The sequence below is a fragment of the Hemitrygon akajei genome, chromosome 10 (assembly GCF_048418815.1).
Source record: "Hemitrygon akajei chromosome 10, sHemAka1.3, whole genome shotgun sequence".
Lineage (NCBI taxonomy): Eukaryota > Metazoa > Chordata > Chondrichthyes > Myliobatiformes > Dasyatidae > Hemitrygon > Hemitrygon akajei.
The window spans coordinates 141,925,389-141,946,406 of NC_133133.1; the positions used below are offsets into that span (position 1 = coordinate 141,925,389).

Here is a 21,018-nt window from a genome sequence, read left to right on the forward strand (position 1 = left end):
TGTTCGTCGTCTGGCAATTTCCTTTTAAGTTTTTCTAGTCTGTAACTGGACACATGCGCACCAAGTCTTTCACAGTGAGATTCCACACCAAACACGTCGCTTGTTTTCTGTAGATGTATCCTGCGCATGCCCAGTAAGAGGAGATTCGCCCAAATACCTGTTTTAATGTGGACGGAGGTAGTTTCAAAAAACACCTGGTGTGGACGCCTATTGTTTTTACGTGAAACTGGCATTTTCAAAATTATCCGGTCTAGTGTGGACATAGCCTTAGATTAGACAGATCATACTGCTCAAAAATCAGCCATCTTCCTGCTGCAGAAATGTACTTCACCACAATCTGTAATCTCACTGCCCAGCACTTTCTTGCTTCAATGGCTCACATCTACTGAGGAGTTGACTCTGGTTTGGAGAGGATTTTAGAAGAGCATGCCGCTGTATAGCCAGTCTATATGCCAACCTGGTGAAGCTGCCACACAAAACTACAGAAATCCTAAACAACCAAAGCAGCAGGTTATCCACAGAACTAATCAAACCCAGAGCAGAGCAGAGCATCAGAACAGCACCATTTCCGGACACATGCAGTGATGGATTTAACAGCTAATGAAAGGAAAACACTCCAAGAATATACTTGTTCTTGATGACAGTGCAGCACCAAATGTGAAACCCAAAGGCATCTTTAGCTTGAAGTATCATCTGGAGGATCCATTTCAAAATCCAAATCTAATATCCAGATAACTTATCGCTAAAAAACTAAACATGCTTTCTTACTACTGACATTGTGTTTACCCGCCAAGAAACTTGTGTTCAGCCAATGTAAATCACTTTGTGACATCAAATGACACAGTTCAGTAGATAAGGGAAGGTTAACGGCCATGAAATCATCCTAATCGTAGTGTGTAAGTATAATATAGTATAATACTGGCACTTGACCAGTATTCCAACTGAGAAACAACACACAAAAACTGCCCATGTACACCATGTCCAAAAAAAAGGAAAAATCCAATTCTAACGATCACTGTTCAGGTCAGACACAAGCAAAACAATAAGTCAACAAACGTCTTATCAAGTGGTATTTATCAATAACCAGCACGTTGATCCTCACTTTGGGTTCCTCCAGGGTTACACAACTTGGATTTCTTTATACTGTTGGTACAAACAGGAAGAAGACAGGTGAGGTAAGAATGACTGCCTTTAACATGAAGGTATCATTTGATAAAATTTGGAGGTAGATATCTCAATTATATTAAAATTAATGGCAAGTCTCCACTGGCAGAAACCAAAAATAATACATAGTAAGACGTTTGTGGTTGGAGGTCAGTATTAGCCCCAGAATTTCACTGCAGGACAAGTTCAAGTGAATTACGCTTACCTTAATTATATCAAGACCAGGCTGAGGATATTCTAGGACTGGTAACTGCTCATCAATGTTCATTATTCCAATCTCATCTGGATCTGCATCCTGGTTCACCAAATATACCAGTTCCTGGAGAAGGCTGGTCCCTGACAACAAAACATACCACACTAGCATAATATTTCTTAGATGATCTCATTTCTAGTTATTCTGATATTAGCCTTCTTCAAATATCCCATTAAGGTCCCTCTAGAACTTTCATCAAATGAGAGTTCCATTCCAAGGTCTTCACTAACATTACTGCACTAACATTCACTAACTTGCTAATTCTATCCAGTGTTTTGTTTTGATTTAGTTATTCTGTATGGATAGGGAAACAGAGAAACTGCAAACACAAACAGAAAAACAAAAAAAATCAGATGTTTACTCAAAGCCTTTCACATCAGAATCAGAATCAGCTTTATTATCACAAACATAATGATTGTTTTTTGTTTTACAGCTTGACATAAAAATACTCTTAAGTTACATAAGAAATAAATAGTGCAAAACACAAATAAACGACATAGTGTTCATGCATTCATTAACCATCAGGAAATCTGCCCTAAGTACCTCCTCCCCCGATAGAAGCAACGTGAAGATGGCACATCCCAGATGGTGATCGATCCCACCTTCCTGAGATACTGCCTCTTGATGACATCTACAATGGTGGGGCGGTGACAGAACTGGCTGAATCTACAACCATCTGCAGCCTTTTGTGATCCTGTGCATTAGCGACTCCAAATCAGGTTGTGATATAACCAGTCAAAATGCTCTCCATCATTCTTCTGTAGAAATTTGCAAGTCTTTAGGAACATACCGATTCTCTTCAAAATCTTCATGAAGTAGAACCGCTGGTGTGCTTTCTTTGTGATTACATCGATGTGTGGACTTAAGACAAATCCTGAGATGTTGACACCAGGAACTTGAAGCTGCTCACCCTCTCCACCACTGACCTCTCAATGAGGACTGGTGTCCACAAATAATTCTTTGTCTTATTGATATTGAGTGCGAGGTAGATGATGCAACACACTCAACCACCCGATCTATCTTACTCCTGAATCCCTCTTCGTCACCACTAAGATTCTGCCAACAAGTGGTGTTATCAGCCAACTTACAGACAGCATTTGAGCTGTGTCTGGCCACACAGTCATGAGTTCAAAGTTCAAAGTAAATTTATTACCAAAGTAGATGAGGATTTCGCTGCGATAGATGTATGGAAAAGCAACATGGCAAACTATAATATCATATCAGCGACTGTCAGTCTCCCCTTTCTCTGTGAAAATGGGTGATATCTCTCTGTGCCTGTGGCATGTCAAACTGTTGGGTAAACAATAGCTTTTGTTGACTACAGATCAGGATCTCTCTTTGGGTGCTTTGCTTTTGTTTGGTGGATGGTGGGTGCTGATGCTTTTTGCAGAAATGGGCAGCAGGGGGAGGGAGAAGGTTGCTGCTGCTTGCGTAGGGGAAGGGGCAAAAGGAATCTTCGGGGTTCTAATGTTTTTCTGGTGTTCATTCTTTTGGGGTTCTGTTTTTCATGGACGTCTGAGAAGAGAAGTTCTTCGGGTTTTATACTGTATACATTCTCTGATAATAAACGGAACCACTTGAATGATATGTCGCCATGTTCAAAGGTTCAATTTAATGTCAGAGAAATGTACACAATACACATCCTGAAATGCTCTTTCTTCGCAGAACATCCATGAAAAGAGAGAAGTGCTCCAAAGAATGAGCGGCAGTTAAACGTGAGAACCCCAAAGTCCCCCCCAGCTCCCCCCTCCCACTCGCAAGTGATACAGTAGCACCAAATTATCAACAAGAACTATAACTGATAAAGATCCCATTTGTAATTACAAGTGAAAGAAACTTCAAAAGGATGTAAATTCAGTATGACTCAAAGACTCCAGCCATCTTGGAATAGGTGGTTGTCGTGGGGAGCTGGAAAATCAATGGAAATCTTGAGAAATAAAAAGGGTACTGCATTGATAGAATTTACTACTTCAGTTCCCCCACCACCTCCAACTCTTCGAAAGAGTCAGAGACTTGGATTTTAATACCATCAGGAAGCTGCACAAATGTCTCATTTTCCAAACCACCATTGAGACCTATTATATTTTAACGGCAAAGTGATAAATTGGCCAACTCTCAGAATGAATAAAAGCATGATTCAATGGTTATCCAACCCTCCAACAGAAAAATGAAAACTGATGGTGGAAGGGGTACATAACTCCAGTATTAGCACAATGATAGATTTCACAATAAAAGAATTGAAGTTCCGTTTAGAGTAATGTATTTTTTCATTATACTAAGAGAACATTTTGCACCGTGAAATTTAGACACCTCGACTTGAAGCACTACATTAGGATTTTCAAGAATTTATTTGGTAATATTAACCCATGCAAGCCAACATAAAGAGGAAAAAACAGTAAGGAAGATTACAAAGAGGGTCACCTGGGCTCTGCTGATGTTTGACACAGACACCAATGGTCTTAGTCCCTACTGGTATCTGCTTTATGAATCAGTTCACTGCCTAAATGTCATTAATAAAAGATACGAGCTTGTCACAAAAATAACCAGATAATTATATCAAAGCAGATAGTTGCCATTGCCCTGACATAAATTCATGCTGATAAGACCACACATTCTCAACAAACAACCTCAACTTGAGTTATAGAAGAGGACATAAGATCACAATACAAAGGAGCAAAAGTAGGCCATTTGGCCCACTGAGTCTGCTCTGCCACTCCACCTTGAGCTAATCTATTCTCCCATCTAGTTCCAATTTCTGGCTTTTTCCCAATATCCCTTGATACCCTGACTAATTAGATACCTATCAATCTCCTCCTTAAACACCCTCAATGATCGGGCCTCCACAGCTGTAAGTGGCAATGAATTCCATAACTCCACGACCCTCTGGCTAAAAAAATTTCTCATCTCTGTTTTAAATGGGTACCCTCTAATTCTAAGACTGTGGCCTCTTGTCCTGGACTCACCCAACAAGGGAAACAGCCTTTCCACATCTACTCTGTCCAACCCTTTCAACATTCAAAATGTAGATTGAAAATAAAAAAATGCGGACTTTGGAAATCTGATATACAAACAGAAAAAGAGGATCAGACAGGATCTGTGGAAACAGAAACAAACCCTTCACTGGAACGGAGGATATGAATACATCATTGAGAGGCATAGTCCAGTTTAGAAACTGCAGTGCATTTTGTAAATGGTCTATGCCTATGGTTGCAGACGAATATTTATGCCAGTGGATGGGCTATCAACCAGTCTACTTTGCGCTGGATGATGTTGAACTTCTTCAATGTTGCAGAACATTTGCATTCCCTCACATTTCTAATGTGTTTATTGTAGTTAATAGAAGGAATTTGGGGAGTTATGTAGTGAGACACTTGTCCCTAAAATAAAGTTTTACAGAAAATTCAAAATGGCGAAGTGTTTTTTTCCCTCAATACTCACTTCTATCATACAGCTTCAATAGTACTCAGATCAGTGTTAAAGATTAACCTCTTCCTACTCTATACGATGAAATTATGAATGACAATGCCCAATGCCAAGAAACTGCCTCAGGTTTGAAATTGGGAAAGCCAATAGAAACCACATTACTAACAAATTCTCTTGCCTAAGGAAATCATTAGGCATTAGACATCTTCAAGCTATTGTGCATAATGAGATCTGTATTGTATATTATAATGAATACTTTTCAATTATAGATCTTAAATACAGAAACACTGACTTCCTGGATCAATGATAAAATTCCTGCCCTTCCCACAGTAGTATCCTTAGGCTTGTTCTAATTTACCTCATTGAAAGCCATCTTATGTCACACGCTTGACTCCTCTGATACATGTATTCTTCTCTTCTGCCTATCCATTCACACACCACTTCTCTGTTGCTCGAGCTTGTCTAATTTCTTCCAATCCCATCTTTTGACTCAATTGCTAATTATTTCCAATGATCCTTCCTTTTTTCCCCCTCATAATCTAAGAAGTCTAAAGACAAATTTCCAAAACAAATCCTTATTAAACATTGAGTTGTTCACAAGATCCACTCCAATTACAACAAACAAATACAGAAGTTATCATTTTCACCAAATTACAAAATAGATCTGCCAATTTCAATTTTTGTCATTTTCTGGCTCATTGATCTGTTTAATTGTTCAATTTCTCTTCCTATCCAAATAAGTAGTATATTAGCTCATGCCAACCTCCCTGCTACAAGATGATAAACCTCAGATCACAATAATTTCTTCTTTTGCTCATCAAATATCAATGAATCATATTTATTTTGGAAATCTCTTGCATGATGCCATTTTTCAAAAGGTGATTGAGCACCATGAGTCTTAATATGCACACACTTAGCAAAGCAGACCAGATATTCGCTCCTTAACTGAGCTAACAGTGAAATAAACTGAACCTTATCACTTCCAAAAACATTACAAATCTGAACATTGGCACTTCAGATTTAACTTAATAATACTATATAAAGAAAACTGATGTGATGTACAATGTATACTATGTATTATGTTATCATTTAGGGTAAGACACAATTGATTTTAAAACCACAAAATTTAATCCTTGATTATATACCTCTGGAGATCCAATAACTCACTGTCCACCAATGTACATTCATCTCATTACCACTCTATAGAGGATTATTTTAAATACAGGCATTCCCTGGGTTATATATGGGTTCCATTTCTGAGAACTGTCTACAAGCTCAATTCTCTGTAAGCCAGAAACATCCATTTTCTAGAGCTACATTCAATGGAAACAGCGAAGATGGGCAGGGTTTTCATCTCCTTGGTAAGCCTGAGATAGGGGAATGAAAATGAACTGTACAGTCGGTCCTCCTTATCCGCGGATTCCACATGCGTGGATTCAACCAACTGCGGTTCGGGAAAACCCGGAAGTTCTCTCTCCAGCACTCGTTATTTGAGCATGCATAGACTACTTTTTCTTGTCATTATTCCCTAAACAATACAGTATAAAAACTATTTACATAGCATTTACATTGTATGAGATATCATAAGAGATGATTTAGAAGTACAGGCAGTCCCCGGGTTATGAACGAGTACCGTTCCTGAGTCCATCTTTAAGTCGGATTTGAAGTCGGAGCAGGTACATCCAGTATTATTTAGCATCAGTCAAATGTTTGTCTTTGTATATAGTATATATTTTACCTTTCTATGCATATAAAACACTTAAGAAATGTATGTATTTCAATAATTAAACCATTGCATTGCTTAGTAATAATTGTAGCTTTCATCGGGGCAGGGCCCTTCACATGCTCCATTAAAATTGTTCCGATCGTTGACCGACTGTAGCCTACCACTTTTCCAATGACCGATAGCGTTTCACCTCTTTCCGATTGTTTTATTACTTCCACTTTATTTTTAATCACGATCGTGATTATTTTCGTAAATAGAAACACTGCGGATTCAGAGCTGTGCCGGGTCCTAAAGTCCACCGCACTGAAACAGGTTAAATAAGGTCTGAGGTTCCGCTGGGTCCTAAAGACTGCTGCACTTAGACAGGTTAAATAAGGAACTTGAGCATCCGCATTTTTTGGTATCCGTGGGGGGGGTCCCGGAATCAATCGCTCGTAGATAAGGAGAGCCGACTGTACTCACAATGCTTCCCCAGTGACCTCTGCTGTAGAGCACTGGTGAAAGGAAAAAAAACCTGTTCAGCTCTAACATCACTTCTTGTCACAGCTGATAGAAAAGTTGATCAAGTTTCTTGCCAATATTCACTGTCTAATACTGAACAGCCAGAAATGCCTTTGGGACACTGCATCAGCTGAAGTCTTTGCACTAAAGAAAGAATAAAACTAGCTGCGGGGTGGTGGGACATGTTAGAGGTGGCAAGAATTATCCTGAGAAACCGTGTTATATCTGATCTAAAAAAATCTTATGTGCCTGGCCTTAATTATTATTCCATGTTAAGAGCGAGAACTAATATACACCCCACCCCCACCACAATCTACACAGATAATGTAATTGGCATAATCTATTACCCCTGTGTCTATGCATTCCATAAATGTGCCCTTGAACTGAGCTGATATTGTGAGCACAAGACATTTTCCCAAACAGCGCTTTCAGCAGAAAATGGAATTTTGAACAGGTCTATTAAATCATGTATAAAATCAGGAAGATTGCTTTACTGCAGTAGGTCAATTAGACTAAAGCATTAACTCACATCACAGAACCAACCAATACTGTTTTTTTAAACAGGGTGAAAAGGAACAATTCAATAGTAAAAATATATTCACGAGTAATAAGCAGAAATGTATTCAATATTTTTTAATTAATTTGGTATGGAATAAATATGTAGTACAATATGGAAAGTATTCTTCCCCTCGTTCTGCAAATAGTACACAAGATATAGTTCTTCCAGCAGCATTTTTACAACCAGTACACCAGTGGAAGATGATTCTGAACCATTAGCCTTGTTTTTGCAAGAATCCTGAAGCAGTGCTCATTCTAACAAAAAAATAAACCATTCTCCTTGTCAAATTGCAATGTATGTGACAATGAAAGAAACACCGATATTGTGCCAACCTGTATGAAAATTCCATACGAATGCAAGGACAAGATGCATGAGAAACTTTGACACAGAAGAACGAAACATCGTCATTAATAACAATGATATCCATTTTCTATGTTAGTGACTTGCAACTGTTTAGGTATGGCTAAACCTCTGTTAATTTGAGACTGAGCAAGATTTGATTTTCAGTAATTTAGCCTGCAAACTAAATAAATCTCAGGGTAGTATATGGTGACCTATTTGCATTTCGATAATAAATTTACTTTGAAACAGCATTGCATTTTCAGAGTTTGAATTTGAAGTGCAATGCAAGCTATTACACTCTTATCCACGGAATGGGCCAAAAAGTTCACATTTGCCAAAGGAAACAAGTAAAAAAAACAGTGGAGGCATGCATGTTTCACATGCTAAACAACAAATCATGCAGTATTTCCAATCAAGCAAATTAAAACAAAGAACTAATTTTTATCTCCAAAATAATTTGTATCAATAAAATTGAGTAGATTGTATACAAAAAACTCAAAAGACATAAATGTATGTAATTTGTTAATTAGAATTCAGGTATTTGTCACACATCCCAGAAATGTTCATCACCACATTACCTTCTACAAAGCCAAAATCTAGATAATGTTGTGGTAGACATTTGTGGAATCTGGGACAGGAACACTGATGAACTTTCCAGGGCAATGAACTAAATGTCCCAAGTATTTCTGCACTTTCATTTGTTCTTCCAGCTTAATGCTGTTGCCTTTATTCAGACCTAAGCATTGCTATACAATCAAAATATGGACACCCTGTCCATAAGATGGTAATTCAGACCAACAGGCTGTGCTCCCTCTTGCTGCAAACAAACAGTAGCTTAAACAGGAAGATCCACTATAGAACATCATACTGTGTTGGTCTGAGGGAACAGATTAGCTCCTACATGACTGCTTTAAGTTTGTTGAAAGACTCAGCTGCCAGCCTAGATGAGTATGTCACTACCAACATGGACTTTATCAGCAAGAGCGTTAAGAACCGTGTACCAAAGGGAATAGTCTGAGTATTCCCAAATCGGAAACCATGGATGAACCAGGAGGTCCACTCCCTACTGAAGTCCTGGACTGCAGCATTCAAGTGACCCTGACGTTTTTAAGAAATCAAGATATGACCTCCATAAAGCTATCATGGATGCCAAGAGACAAAAGCAGTCTAAAAAATCGAGTCCCAGAGCAAACATCAGTTCTAGCAGGGCTTACATGCTATAACTGACTACAAAACAAAGTCAGGCAGCATCCTCGACAACAGCACATCCTTTCCTGATGGGATTAATGCATTTTATACACATTTTGAACAGAAGGGATTGGTATGTCACCACTCCCCCTGACAGCCTCTAACGCACCTGAACCCATTGTCACCATTGCAAATGTAAGATAGTCTTCCAGAGAGTGAACCCACAAATAGCATCTGGCATTGCATGGCATCCTTAGATCAGCTGGCAGAAGTATTTAAGATATTTTAAATCTGTCAATCTAAGGTTCCCACCTGCTTTCAGAAGACCACTGTCATTTCAGTACCTAACAAAAACAAAGTAAAGTGTGTTCACAACTACTGCCCAGTGGCTCTCACATTCTCATCATGAAGGGCCTCAAGAGTCTGGTCATGACACAAGTTAATTCCTGCCCTCCAGACGATCTCGACCCACTGCAAATCCATCTACTACTCAAACAGGTCTACCGAAGAGGCCCCTTCCCTGGTCCTACACTCATCTTTGGAGCAACTGGACAGTAATACACCCATGTTAGACTACTGATTATTGACTATAGTTCCTTCAATAAGTAACTCCAAGCAAACTCATCTCGAAACTCCTAATCATGGGCCTCAACACCTCCATTAGCAACTGAATCCTTGACTTCTTGACTAATGGACTGCAATCATTAAGAATAGGCAGCAACACCTCCACAATGATTATCCTCAACACTGGTGCTTCACAAGGTTGTGCCCCCAGCCCACCAGTCCACTCCCTGTACACCGTAACTACATAGCTAGATTCTTCTCTAACTCCATCTACAAATTTGCAGCTGATACCACTGTAGGGGCCACATCTCAATGAACGATGAGTACAAAGAGAAATAGAGAGCTTAGTAGTAAAATGGTGACCATGGACTCTGTCTAAACTTCTTACCTCTTCAGTAAAACAGCCAGCATTTTCAAAGACCCCACTCACCCTGGACATTCTTTCTTCTTCCCAGACAGAAGACACACAAGCCTGAAAACACATACCACCAATCTCAAGGAAGTCTCTAACCCATTGTTGTAAGACTATTGAATGATTCCCTACTATGATAAAATGGACTCTTAACCTCACAATCCTCCTCATTATGACCCTGTATCTTATTGTCTACCTGCACCACACATTCTCCGTAGCTATTGCACTTTATTCTGCATGCTGTTATTGTTTACCCTTGTGATATCTCAAATGAATTGTGTAATGAATTGATCTGTACAAAGAGTATGCAAGACAAGCTTTTCACTTACCTTTGTACATGTGACAATAATAAACTAATACAAATTCTAATACTGCTTTATATTCCATCCTAAATGAAAACTAGGTTCAGCTTTTTAATGTGAATTAAATTACTTTACAAATGGCTTCTTGACTTTTTGATCCACAGAACACAATCCAGAAGGATAAGCAGCAATACCTCCACCTTGATTATCCACAACACTGGTGCCCCACAGGACTGTTCTCAGGCCCTTACGTCACTCCCTATATACTCACAACGGTGTGGCCAGATTCAGCTCTGGCTCTATCGCTCCACCTATGATTGCAGGTGAGACCCTCATTGTAGGCCCCACCTCGAACAACAAGACCAAGTATGAGAAGGAGATCAAGAGCCCAGTGGATGGTGTCAAGGAAACAACCTTTCCTTCAATGTCAGCAATACAAAAAGCTGGACATTGGCTTCAGGAAGCAGAGTAGGGTACATGCCACTGCCAACATCAATGGCACTGCGGTGGAAATGATTGAAAGCTTCATGTTCCCAGGTGTAAATATCAGCAATAGCTTGACCAGTCCTACCCCATAGATGCAACGACCAAAAAAAAACACACAAGTACCTCTTCTTCTTCTGAAAGCTACGTAAATTTGGCTACTCATTATTGGCCCTCAACAACTTTTATAGCCATACCATAGAAAATATCCGACAGAAAGCAAATGCTCTGCCCAAGACAGGATGGAATTATAGAGTTGCGTGCATAGCTCAGTCCATTGTGAAAATCAGCCTGTCCTCTAGTCTGCATTTCTGCTGCCTCGGGAAAGTAGGCAAAATAATTAAAGACCTCTTCCATCCTGGTCATATTTTCTTCCATACCTTCCTTTGGGCAGAAGATACAAAGCTTGAAAATGTGCACCACAAGGCTCAAGGACAGCTTCTATCTTGCTGCTTTAAGACTCTTGAATGGACCTCTGGTATGATGAAGATGAACCCTTGGATCTCCCAATGTGCCTTGTCATACCCCCTTGTACCTTGTGCGTCTACCTGCACTGCACTTTCTAGTAACAGTAACCGTAATACCATATTCTGCATTCTGTTATTGTCTTTCCCTTTGTACTAGCTCGATGTATTGCTGTTTTGGAATTTTCTGTATGGATGGCATGCAAAACAAAGCTTTCATTGCATCTTGTACAGGTGATTTTAATAAAATATTTACTTAAAAACATTATCACAGGAGAATCTGCATTTGCTGGAAATCTTAAGGAACACAAACAAAATGCTGGGGGAACGCAGCAGGTCAGGTAGCATCTATGGAGAGGAATAAACAACCAGCTCTGAAGAAGGATCTCAGCCTGAAACATCAACTGTTTATTCCCCTCATAAACGCTCCCTGACCTGCTGAGTACCTTCAGCATTTTGTATGTGCTACATAAAAGCAATAACGTGACATACAAGTTCACTTCATATACAAGTATTCTTCAGGTAGATCTATCATGGACTGCATCCTATGGACCGTATCAGGCAAAGAACACAAAAGAACGTGAATAAGTGGAGTTTGTCTTGAGATGCATATTCAGCTGTTGTGCGTAAGTAACCTGTTTCATTTTAAACACATCCCCATTTCTCTCCAAATGATGCAAGGACTCCAAATCAATTAAATTTGCTTATTTTTAATTATTATAAAATGTCATGTTCAACAGGTAAAATACATGCAAAGATCTATATATTTATATCTGGTAGTTCTTTATGCAATAGGCAAATAAAAAGTGAGTTTTCAAAAACTAACTGATAAGCATTTATTAATCTTTGTGGTGACCATAATACTTTATTCCAGGATCTTTTAATTTGAACGTGCATTTCTCTCCAATCAGTGTAACATCCATGACGACGAATTTTGTGGACTATAATCTAGCACAAACGTTTCTCACCATAAATGTAATTCTTAAATACTTTGTTAATATAGAAGCTGAGATGTTTAAAGGAAAATGTAATTAAATTTATTCTTATGTTCAATAGCTTGGCCCATAAACTTACTTGCTTTGCTATTTATCAAAACATTCCAATTTTTTTTACACTCAAATACAGAGAACAGGGGATCTGCAGATGGAGTTTTTGTGTCTGCTACTTAGCAATGTGTTCATATTCCATTCACATGCACTAATTTCATCCATTTACTTTTACAAATCAACTTATAATAGAATTATTGAAAATAGTGCAGGCAAATTTCAATCCTTTGAAGTAAAACAAATCTAAAAAGCAAAATTGTTAAAGCCTGTTGGTAATTCTGTTGTTCTGAATTAAATTAAGATGAATGAAACTCCATGTTAAAACATTAACACTGGACATTCAAATCAACTCCTCCTACATCTAATTTCCTCAGCAATTTTCTCTCACCCCTGAAAGTGTTTATCAGCTTATTTATTCATCAACAGAAGTTCCAATATTAAATCCTAATTTTATACCTTTTACAGATAAACATCCTTTCTGGCCATAGCTGCCTTAATTAACAATCTCAGCTATATTGCCTTCTATGAGAAAAAAAAGTCCCTTTACTCACACAGGAGATTAAAGTGTTATAAGAATCAAATATGATAATGGATGCTACTCTAAAACCTGGGATGTACAACATTCGGAGTTTAAAACATTTCTAATAACCTAACAGATACAACATACCTACTGTACATGTCAAGGCTATCCCAATTAATAAGTCAGTCATTATGATGAATTGATAATCTAAGATCAAACTATTTTATAAGGTAGACTATGTTAATATTATCCTAACTTTTAAGTTACAATGATTTCAACAAAATGATCTGATGACTTGTGACAGATCTAAAGAAGGATATTATGTAAGTCAAGATTAGAATCTAAAAAGTTATACAATTTCCTCTCTCTTATTAAATGGTTTCTTGCTAAGGAACTTTTGCTGATAATGGTACATCATGTGACAAAGTATAGTCTAGACTTCATACCCAAGAGAGATAAAAAAAATGAATCAAATTGAGGCAATCTGATCGTGGAGAAAGGTCCACAAGATTAAAATCCAACAAGGAAGATCTATTGGTCAGACTTACTAGAGAATGTCAAAAGAGTGGCATTTACACTGCTGTTACAGTTGCATTTCAAAAACAACTGTGGCTTAGCTCATTTCGTCCCAAAGAGAAGGGTACTAGCAGTTCACGAAAAAGATCACTGCCATTTGTGCTTGAATGTATGTCAAGGATCAGAGATGAGAATTTTCATCACCAATCTCAGAATGTTGGCTGCTCCCTCTTTTCTAGCCCCAACTTTCATGTGCTGCCTTGAACCAGGTCTTGTGCCAGTCAGCAAATTTTCCCCGTAGACTACTGGAAAGCAGACCTGAAATGGAAGTGAATTTCCTCTGCACCTAGCCTGCATTATACAAAGGCCAAGAATATTTTATGCTGACAGTGAGTACCAAACCTAGGAACTACTCTTCGGATGCACATTAAAATCCCTCTGCAAGGTGAGGGCAAAAAAATGAAATCCATGTGTAATTAGCCAAATATCAGCAACCCAAAGAAAGTCACAATGTCAGCATGATAGGAAAGGAGGCGCGACGTCAGCTCAGCAGTCGTTACGGTCTGAACTGCAAACACAGGAACAGCTAACAGCTCTACATTATCTCAGTAAATCTCTGACCAGTAACATGTCAGCTTGTGCTCTGTGCTTTGCACTGCATCATTCTCTCAGCCTCCCTTGCTGATGCCATTCAGCTGGCCATTTTGTTTTGCTAATAAAACTGAGAAAATGCCATGTCAGAATTATTACTGTTTTCTGCCTTACAAGTGTGAACAATACTATTTTGCCCTCACGCTATACAGTCCAAGGAACATAATCCCGCTTTGCTTGCTGTTTATCATGTAGTACATGAAATTTCAACACAGAACAAAAACTGGCAAATTTCAGAGAGCAGAAATTTTTTACCTGGGAGAAGAGAGAAGGAGATAGAAAAGGAAAGCGGCAAATATATGCACTGATAGAGATTTTGGGACAACAGCATTTTCCAAGGCACTTTAGACTTTGGTGGTGCTGGCAACGGGATTAATATTTTGAAAGAGTATTAAAAGATAAAAGGAACCTTCTGTAAACACCTCAGACAGAATGCTGAAATTTGCCTTAATGCCTCCTCCAAAAACTGCCTCTCCAACAGTGTCACACTCCTTCAGCACTGTAATGAAGTGTTGGTCTGCATTCTGTGTTCAAGACAGATGTGGACCTGCAACCTTCTTAAAATTGAATTCTCTACATTTGGCAAAACGGAATAATGGTCAACTATTCACACAATTAATTTTAGAGCTTGATAACTCCAGCAAAGAGTATGAGAGAAGAACCATATTGCAGGTAGTAACAACAAAAAAAAAGAGCAAATGTAGGAAAGACAAGTATCTCAAAGATATCATCAAAGATCCAAATCCCAAGGCAAACAGAAAGATATTAGAAGATATGATCCAAATGTCAACGAGGAGGCTCAACAGATGATTTTAAAGAAAGTGAAATAGTGGAGCATTGTGTATTTAATATTTCAGTAATATTTGACTAATATTGTAAGTATATTGTTTGATTAAGCATTCTTTGTAGTTTACATAATTTGTTATTAGATACATGAATGGTATATATCACCCACACCACTATGTCATACATGTACCTCGCTTAAAGTAAAAACAAAAATAACATTTACGACTTATTCCCAGCTCCTTGTTTTCTTTTGTTTCAATTAGTTTTTTTTCATGTTTTAGAGTTACAAAACATATCATGGAGGATTTTTAAAAGAGTAAATTCAGAAAGGGCCAAGAGCACAGAACCAAGGAGTGAAAAAAAAGCAGAGGAATCAAGAAATGTTGCAACAGTGCAGGATACAGAGATTGAGCAACAAGAGAATTTAAACGCAAGGCTGAACATTTAAAATTTCATGATGAGAAGGAGGATGTTATGTGTCAAATTCAACAAAAGACTTTTCTTTGGCTTTTTGATAAATTGAGAAGTTGACTCCATTACTCATGCTCTCAGTATGTATTTATTTATTATTTTGATTTTTTTCTTTTTTGTATTTGCACAAACTGTTGTCTTTTGCACACTAGTCGTTTGTCCATCTTAGTGGTGTGCAGTCTTTTGCTGATTCTATTGTGTTTCTTTGTACTTACTGTGAATGCCAACAAGAAAATTAATCTCAGGGTTGTATATTGTGACATTTATGTATTTTCATAATAAATTTACTTTGAGCTTTGAATGTTCAACTCTGGATATGATACAGACATTGATAACTGTTGCATTGGCAGACTGATAGAGATGGGCAATGTTGTCGAGAGAGGCTTTTCAATGTAATCTTGAGTAAAATCCTGAGTCGCACCAAACTTTATTTTCCAACATAATTCTTGCTTAAGGAGAAACACAAGTTGCTGTAAATCCAGTAATTCTCAGGCTAGTACTTTTTCTATGCATTTATTTCAGGCCCAGCGCTCAGCCTTTGACTCTCAACTGACATGATATCCACAGATTGAAACGTTAAATACTCTGTACACATTCACAATGAAAGCAAATTAATTGAACTTTGTCCCAAAATATTACATGATATTAAAAAACAATAATTAGGATCAGTCTTCTCTGTGTCAGAAGGACGACTTTAGAGGACACCTTGACAAGTTCCCTGAGGGAGTTGACAGCTATAGCAGATGGGAAAACACAGCTGATGTTGCATACAGAAATTTTTTACAAACCGTTGGTGAGGTATCACAAAGGAGATGAATTGGAAGAAGTTAAGGGAAAGGTAGCAAACTGGTTTGAAAAGGATACAAGGCAAAATGTATGCATGTGCTTTCTCTTCACAGAGGACAAATCCTAGGTGGACTTTTGCCATAATTTAAAGAACAATAGCTAATAAGCTTGCATACTAGGATTGTTTATATCACTAAATTACTGCTTCATTGAGTTTTGCTTTTCTTTAGAAAAATGAAGATGTTCGCATGCTTCTCAACTCCTCTGCTGAAATATTTAACTGATAAAATGCACCCAATAATAAATAAATGTGGAAAAAATATTTCCAGACAGAAATTATTGCAAAACTTATTGCAAACTTGAAGCTTTATTTTAAAATAAATTTCACTCTGCAATTCAAGGTCTACACAGTTTCTATTTTTTTTAAATTTGTGAGTGCTTTTTGTATTTATTGTGAAGGACATTAGCTGTGGGAATGCAAAATTCAGTCCTGGTATCACTTCCTATACTAATCATTTTCAATAACACTGGCTTCTGTACAATAAATATCCTCTGTGATGCAGGGTGTTTTTCTCCCATTTTCCACACCAAACCTCCTATGGCCTCAGTGAATATGACAGTCAATACAACAATGCAGGATTGAGATTATTCAAGCTTATTCCATGGTTCACTGAACCCTTACATTAAACAAAGAGAACCTCAAGGCTGGATCCAAATTGTTTTTAGATGTGACAGGATACTGTGCTAACCTACTGCACCATCACTTGTCTTTATGTTTAAATTTCAATAATCATTGATTTTTAAACTTGGCATGAGGCATAATGATGGAAGGGAAAAATGTGCAATAAGCAAGATTTTTAAATCATTGAATTCAGTAAATTTCCTGTACTGAATTGTGATTTACAGGAACAAATGACAAATAAAAACAAGGTAATTATGCCACTAAAATTACTAGGGTAAAAGTTTGATAAAATCACCTCCAGTCAACAGTTACTTCCTGCTCAAGCATTGAGAGCGTCATTTAGAATGGAGTAATTGTACACGATGCATTATTGAGCACACCCATCAGCCCTGCTTCTCTCAGTTGTGAGCAGCAGTTCTAAATCATTCCTGATTTTAATATGCAAGTCAATGAAGTAACCTAGATTATGAGGCAAATAATTTGGCTTCACTGAAATTTAGATTTACCTGCATCTAGCAAGGCATTTATGAGACAGGCTGTGAAGAAATTCTTGAAAAATAATTTGTTTGATTTATTTGCAGCAATGAGCCCAATGGCAATTTACTACAATGTTGTATCTTTCAGTGCAGACTTGGGGCTTTTGCAACCGACTCTAAAGGCCTAACAAAGCATCACTACCTGACAATGGTAGGAATTCAGCAAAGAAACAAATGAATTATAGGAACAAGGTCACGAAAAACAAGGACATAACAAAATCAGGCTGCTAGAGAATCCTGCCTATTGCCTGGCACACTGATGATTTACGGAAACAAGCTGTAACAGGATATGATGCTGCTTCATTGCACAACCAATTATACCATTCCATCCCAGATGCATGGATGTACAGACATCTGCTATCTCAGAATGCTGAACTCTAACATGGAAAATTATAGCTCCTCGTTGATTCTCTTATTTATCAGGGACTACAGAAAGTCTGAAAGTAAACTATTAAAGACAGATGGAATGTCATTTGGCATTTTTCACATCTCTTTCAAATGTTTTTAACCAATAAAGCACTTGTAAAGCATACTTCTTTCAATGTATATCAATATGACAGATAATTTGTGATGCTGGTTCAGGGAATCTGCTCTAAACTCTTCTTCAAAATAATGCTAAAGATCTATTTTATCTATTGAAAAAGCAGGTAAGGCCTTAGTTAAACTTTTCATTAAAAGAGACACCTCAAAATGCGCAGCAGACCCTCAGAACTGCACTGAAATGCAAGGTTAAAGTTAAAGGCTCAAGTCTCTGGAGTGGGACTTGAATCTGGAAATAGTATCATAATTTAAAAGAAGCCAGAGCCAAGTCAGAAAAATCACCAAGTCTAATATTTTAAAAGCTAAAGTTACAGAAAAACTGTGCAAATATTGTGACATCACATTTCCCTCCAAACTATGAAGCAGTGTTAAGTCCACTGCTACTGTCACTATTTATTTAAAAGTGTGTCAAAGAATCATCAAACATTAGTCTTCTCTTCTCCATTTGTTACTGCTTTACTAAATATTTTGTTTTTATTTATGAATCATTTCAGGGATTTTTTATATACTGGAGTAATTACTGAAACACCGACTGATATGCAGCCTGGCAGCGAAGCAAGGAGCAAGAGCTAAGGTGAATTCGGCTCCATGATCTTAGGAATAGAAACATTTATTTTCAAAGTTGCTGTTACCTAATTTTTTTTTAAAAATCGCCCGACCAATGTAGAAAAAAAGTGTGCTTGTCATGGTAACCTGCAAAATCCTATCAGATTTCAAATATCAGCATATGCCTTTCCAACCAAGGTAAGCTTGGGAGTAAATTCATCTGGCTTTGATGGGAAATAACAAAATCATAAAATTCACACAAAATGCTGGTGGAACACAGCAGGCCAGGCAGCATCTATAAGGAGAAGCACTGTCTGCCTGGCCTGCTGTGTTCCACCAGCATTTTGTGTGTGTTGTTTGAATTTCCAGCATCTGCAGATTTCCTCGTGTTAAATCATAAAATTGTCCTCATGCGAGACTATTATAAATTCATGGGTGTACCGGTATAAATAGCCTCTTTTTCCTGCTAAAAGTGGTCTTAAACTGCAATAGGTACTGCATCTGAAAATGCTAATCAACCTTTCTACTGATAAGTAAGACGGAAGAATTGGGCGCGCTCCAAAAGCTAAGACCCATCAATCATTCTGACACTAAACTGGATCATAAGTTCACATTGGGGGCACGCTACATCAGGACCTACAATTTTGCATTGCAGAGGGGTTCCCAACAACATAACAAATGCAAAGCAATCAGAACTAAAAGTGGATCTCCACATTTTGTTTATTTGATTAATTGGCCTCTGCTCACACACCGACAATGGTGGGTCTGCAGAAATTCCATGTAAACAAGCTTCATGAATCGGTGCCTGCCCCATCACTATTTCACCTTTCTCTGCACACGTGGAAGGGGGCTCAAAGCTGTTCCCAATCTGCAAACTGTAATCGGTGGTGAGTGACTCATACTTTGGTCTTCATCAAAACAAGACCGCCACTTGTAATTTTGTTGCCTCTACGTTATAAATTGGTCTAGTTCAGCCAGTTAAATCACACACCAGTCAAAGTATAGTTCCATTGATCTCAGGAGCATTTTATATAACGAGGGAAGGAAAATACTACCTGAATACAGTCAGCTTGACATAGGGGTGAGGGACAGAATAGTGAGGATGGGGATGAGAAAGGTCAGAGGAGCGGGCGGAGTTGTATAGGGGAAGGAGAGGAATATGGCGGTTGGTGGGAGGATGAGGGTTAGGATGGGGAGAAAGGAGGAGGGAAGGACAGGGAGCGGTGGGGGGGGGGAGAATGGGGGATGGGGTGAGGAGGGGGAAGGATGGGGATTTGATGTTGACGAGAGGTGTGAAATCAAAGAGGAGGTAAGGAAGGGGAGTTCTAACCGGATTTGGGATAAGTGACGATCCAGATATCGCTCTTCCTGACCGGGAAGTTGGCTATCTCCTCCATCTTTCCCCTGCAGAACGGAGGCAGCCGCACACCATTGTATTCGAAGTACTTGCTGTCGAACTCGCCCGGAGTGCTGGGCGTCTCTGCCTCGCTCTCCGCCATCCTCCCGGGCTCGGGCTGCAAGGTTATGCTGGGTGGCAGTGGGGGGTTAAGCGGTCTCACGTCGCACCGACCGTGCTGATCCTCCGCAGTCGCTCTGCAACAGCAGCGGCACGACGCCGGCTCCGGCAGCCCCCGTCAGCTTAAAGGTGCGCGCACCCACTCCTACTCGGCCGACAAATAAAACAAAGCTCCCACCTCCACCGTTCACTTCCCTCCCATTCACGCCGCATCATTTCTAAATAAAATTGTTTCCTTACTTTATCCTTTGCAATCATCGCAGCTATGGATATCTAAGAAACAAAATAACCATTACTTCAATCCTTTCACGGGCTACCGGACTTTGTTGCAGTTTAGGATTGTACCCAACCCGGTCTCTCCAAAACCAGAACAAATTATGAGGTTGGTCCAGCATTCGTCTTGGTTTCATGTCTAAGTACACCGTTAATCCGACATACCAGGGCTTTGGAGGTGCCAAGCTGGCAGGTTTCCCAGATCATTGCACATTTTTTAATGAATCTGGTAGGTTTAAAATGAGCATGGGAACTAGTGCGCTGGTGGGTTTAAAATAAACATGGGGAATGGAAGATCTCCGTTTCGAGAGTTAAGATCCGAGTGAGTTTAAAAAGAACGTAGGAACTATAGACACAATGTAAAGGGAGTACGATAATCAGAGCCCCTTTGTATTAAAGGGTTTCAATGAGTGGAAAGGGAACACTGGAAATCTAGGACCTTGTATGTTAAAGGGAAACCAGGACCCTGATGTGATAAAAGTGAGGCCATCCAAACCACCTAAACTCTAGCACTGAAAATATTATTTTTGTCTTTGAATTTCATTATACATCTAAATGCAAGCACATATCTGTTGAAAACTTTTACATGTCAACATTTGGCTGAAGCCTTTTTTTTAAGTTTGGCACAACTTTTCTGTTTTTCTTGACTTCATTCATCTATTGAAGCCCCAAGAGTCCCCAACCCTCACTTACATTCTTATCAATGTCCTATCTCGTTCACTTTTGTACATATACACTAAATATTTATTTATGTTATTTTTTCATTTG

General features: G+C 38.6%; 1 protein-coding gene across 2 annotated transcripts in view; it reads right to left on the reverse strand.

Annotated features, from left to right (window-relative positions):
* The window catches only part of sult4a1 (sulfotransferase family 4A, member 1), a 45,702-nt gene extending 25,595 nt beyond the window's left edge, over nt 1–20,107 (reverse strand). Inside the window, exons 1-2 of one of the 2 annotated variants that reach the window (XR_012100601.1) lie at nt 19,792–20,107; nt 1,370–1,500 (exon numbers count right to left, since the gene is read on the reverse strand). Coding sequence is in view for 1 of the 2 variants with exons in the window: in XM_073059148.1 (XP_072915249.1) it covers nt 1,370–1,500; nt 19,792–19,960 (300 nt within the window). In the remaining variant the exon portion in view is untranslated. The remainder of the gene's footprint in view (nt 1–1,369; nt 1,501–19,791) is intronic. The other variant, XM_073059148.1, reaches the window with a different exon arrangement.
* Between the last annotated feature and the right edge of the window lie 911 nt (nt 20,108–21,018).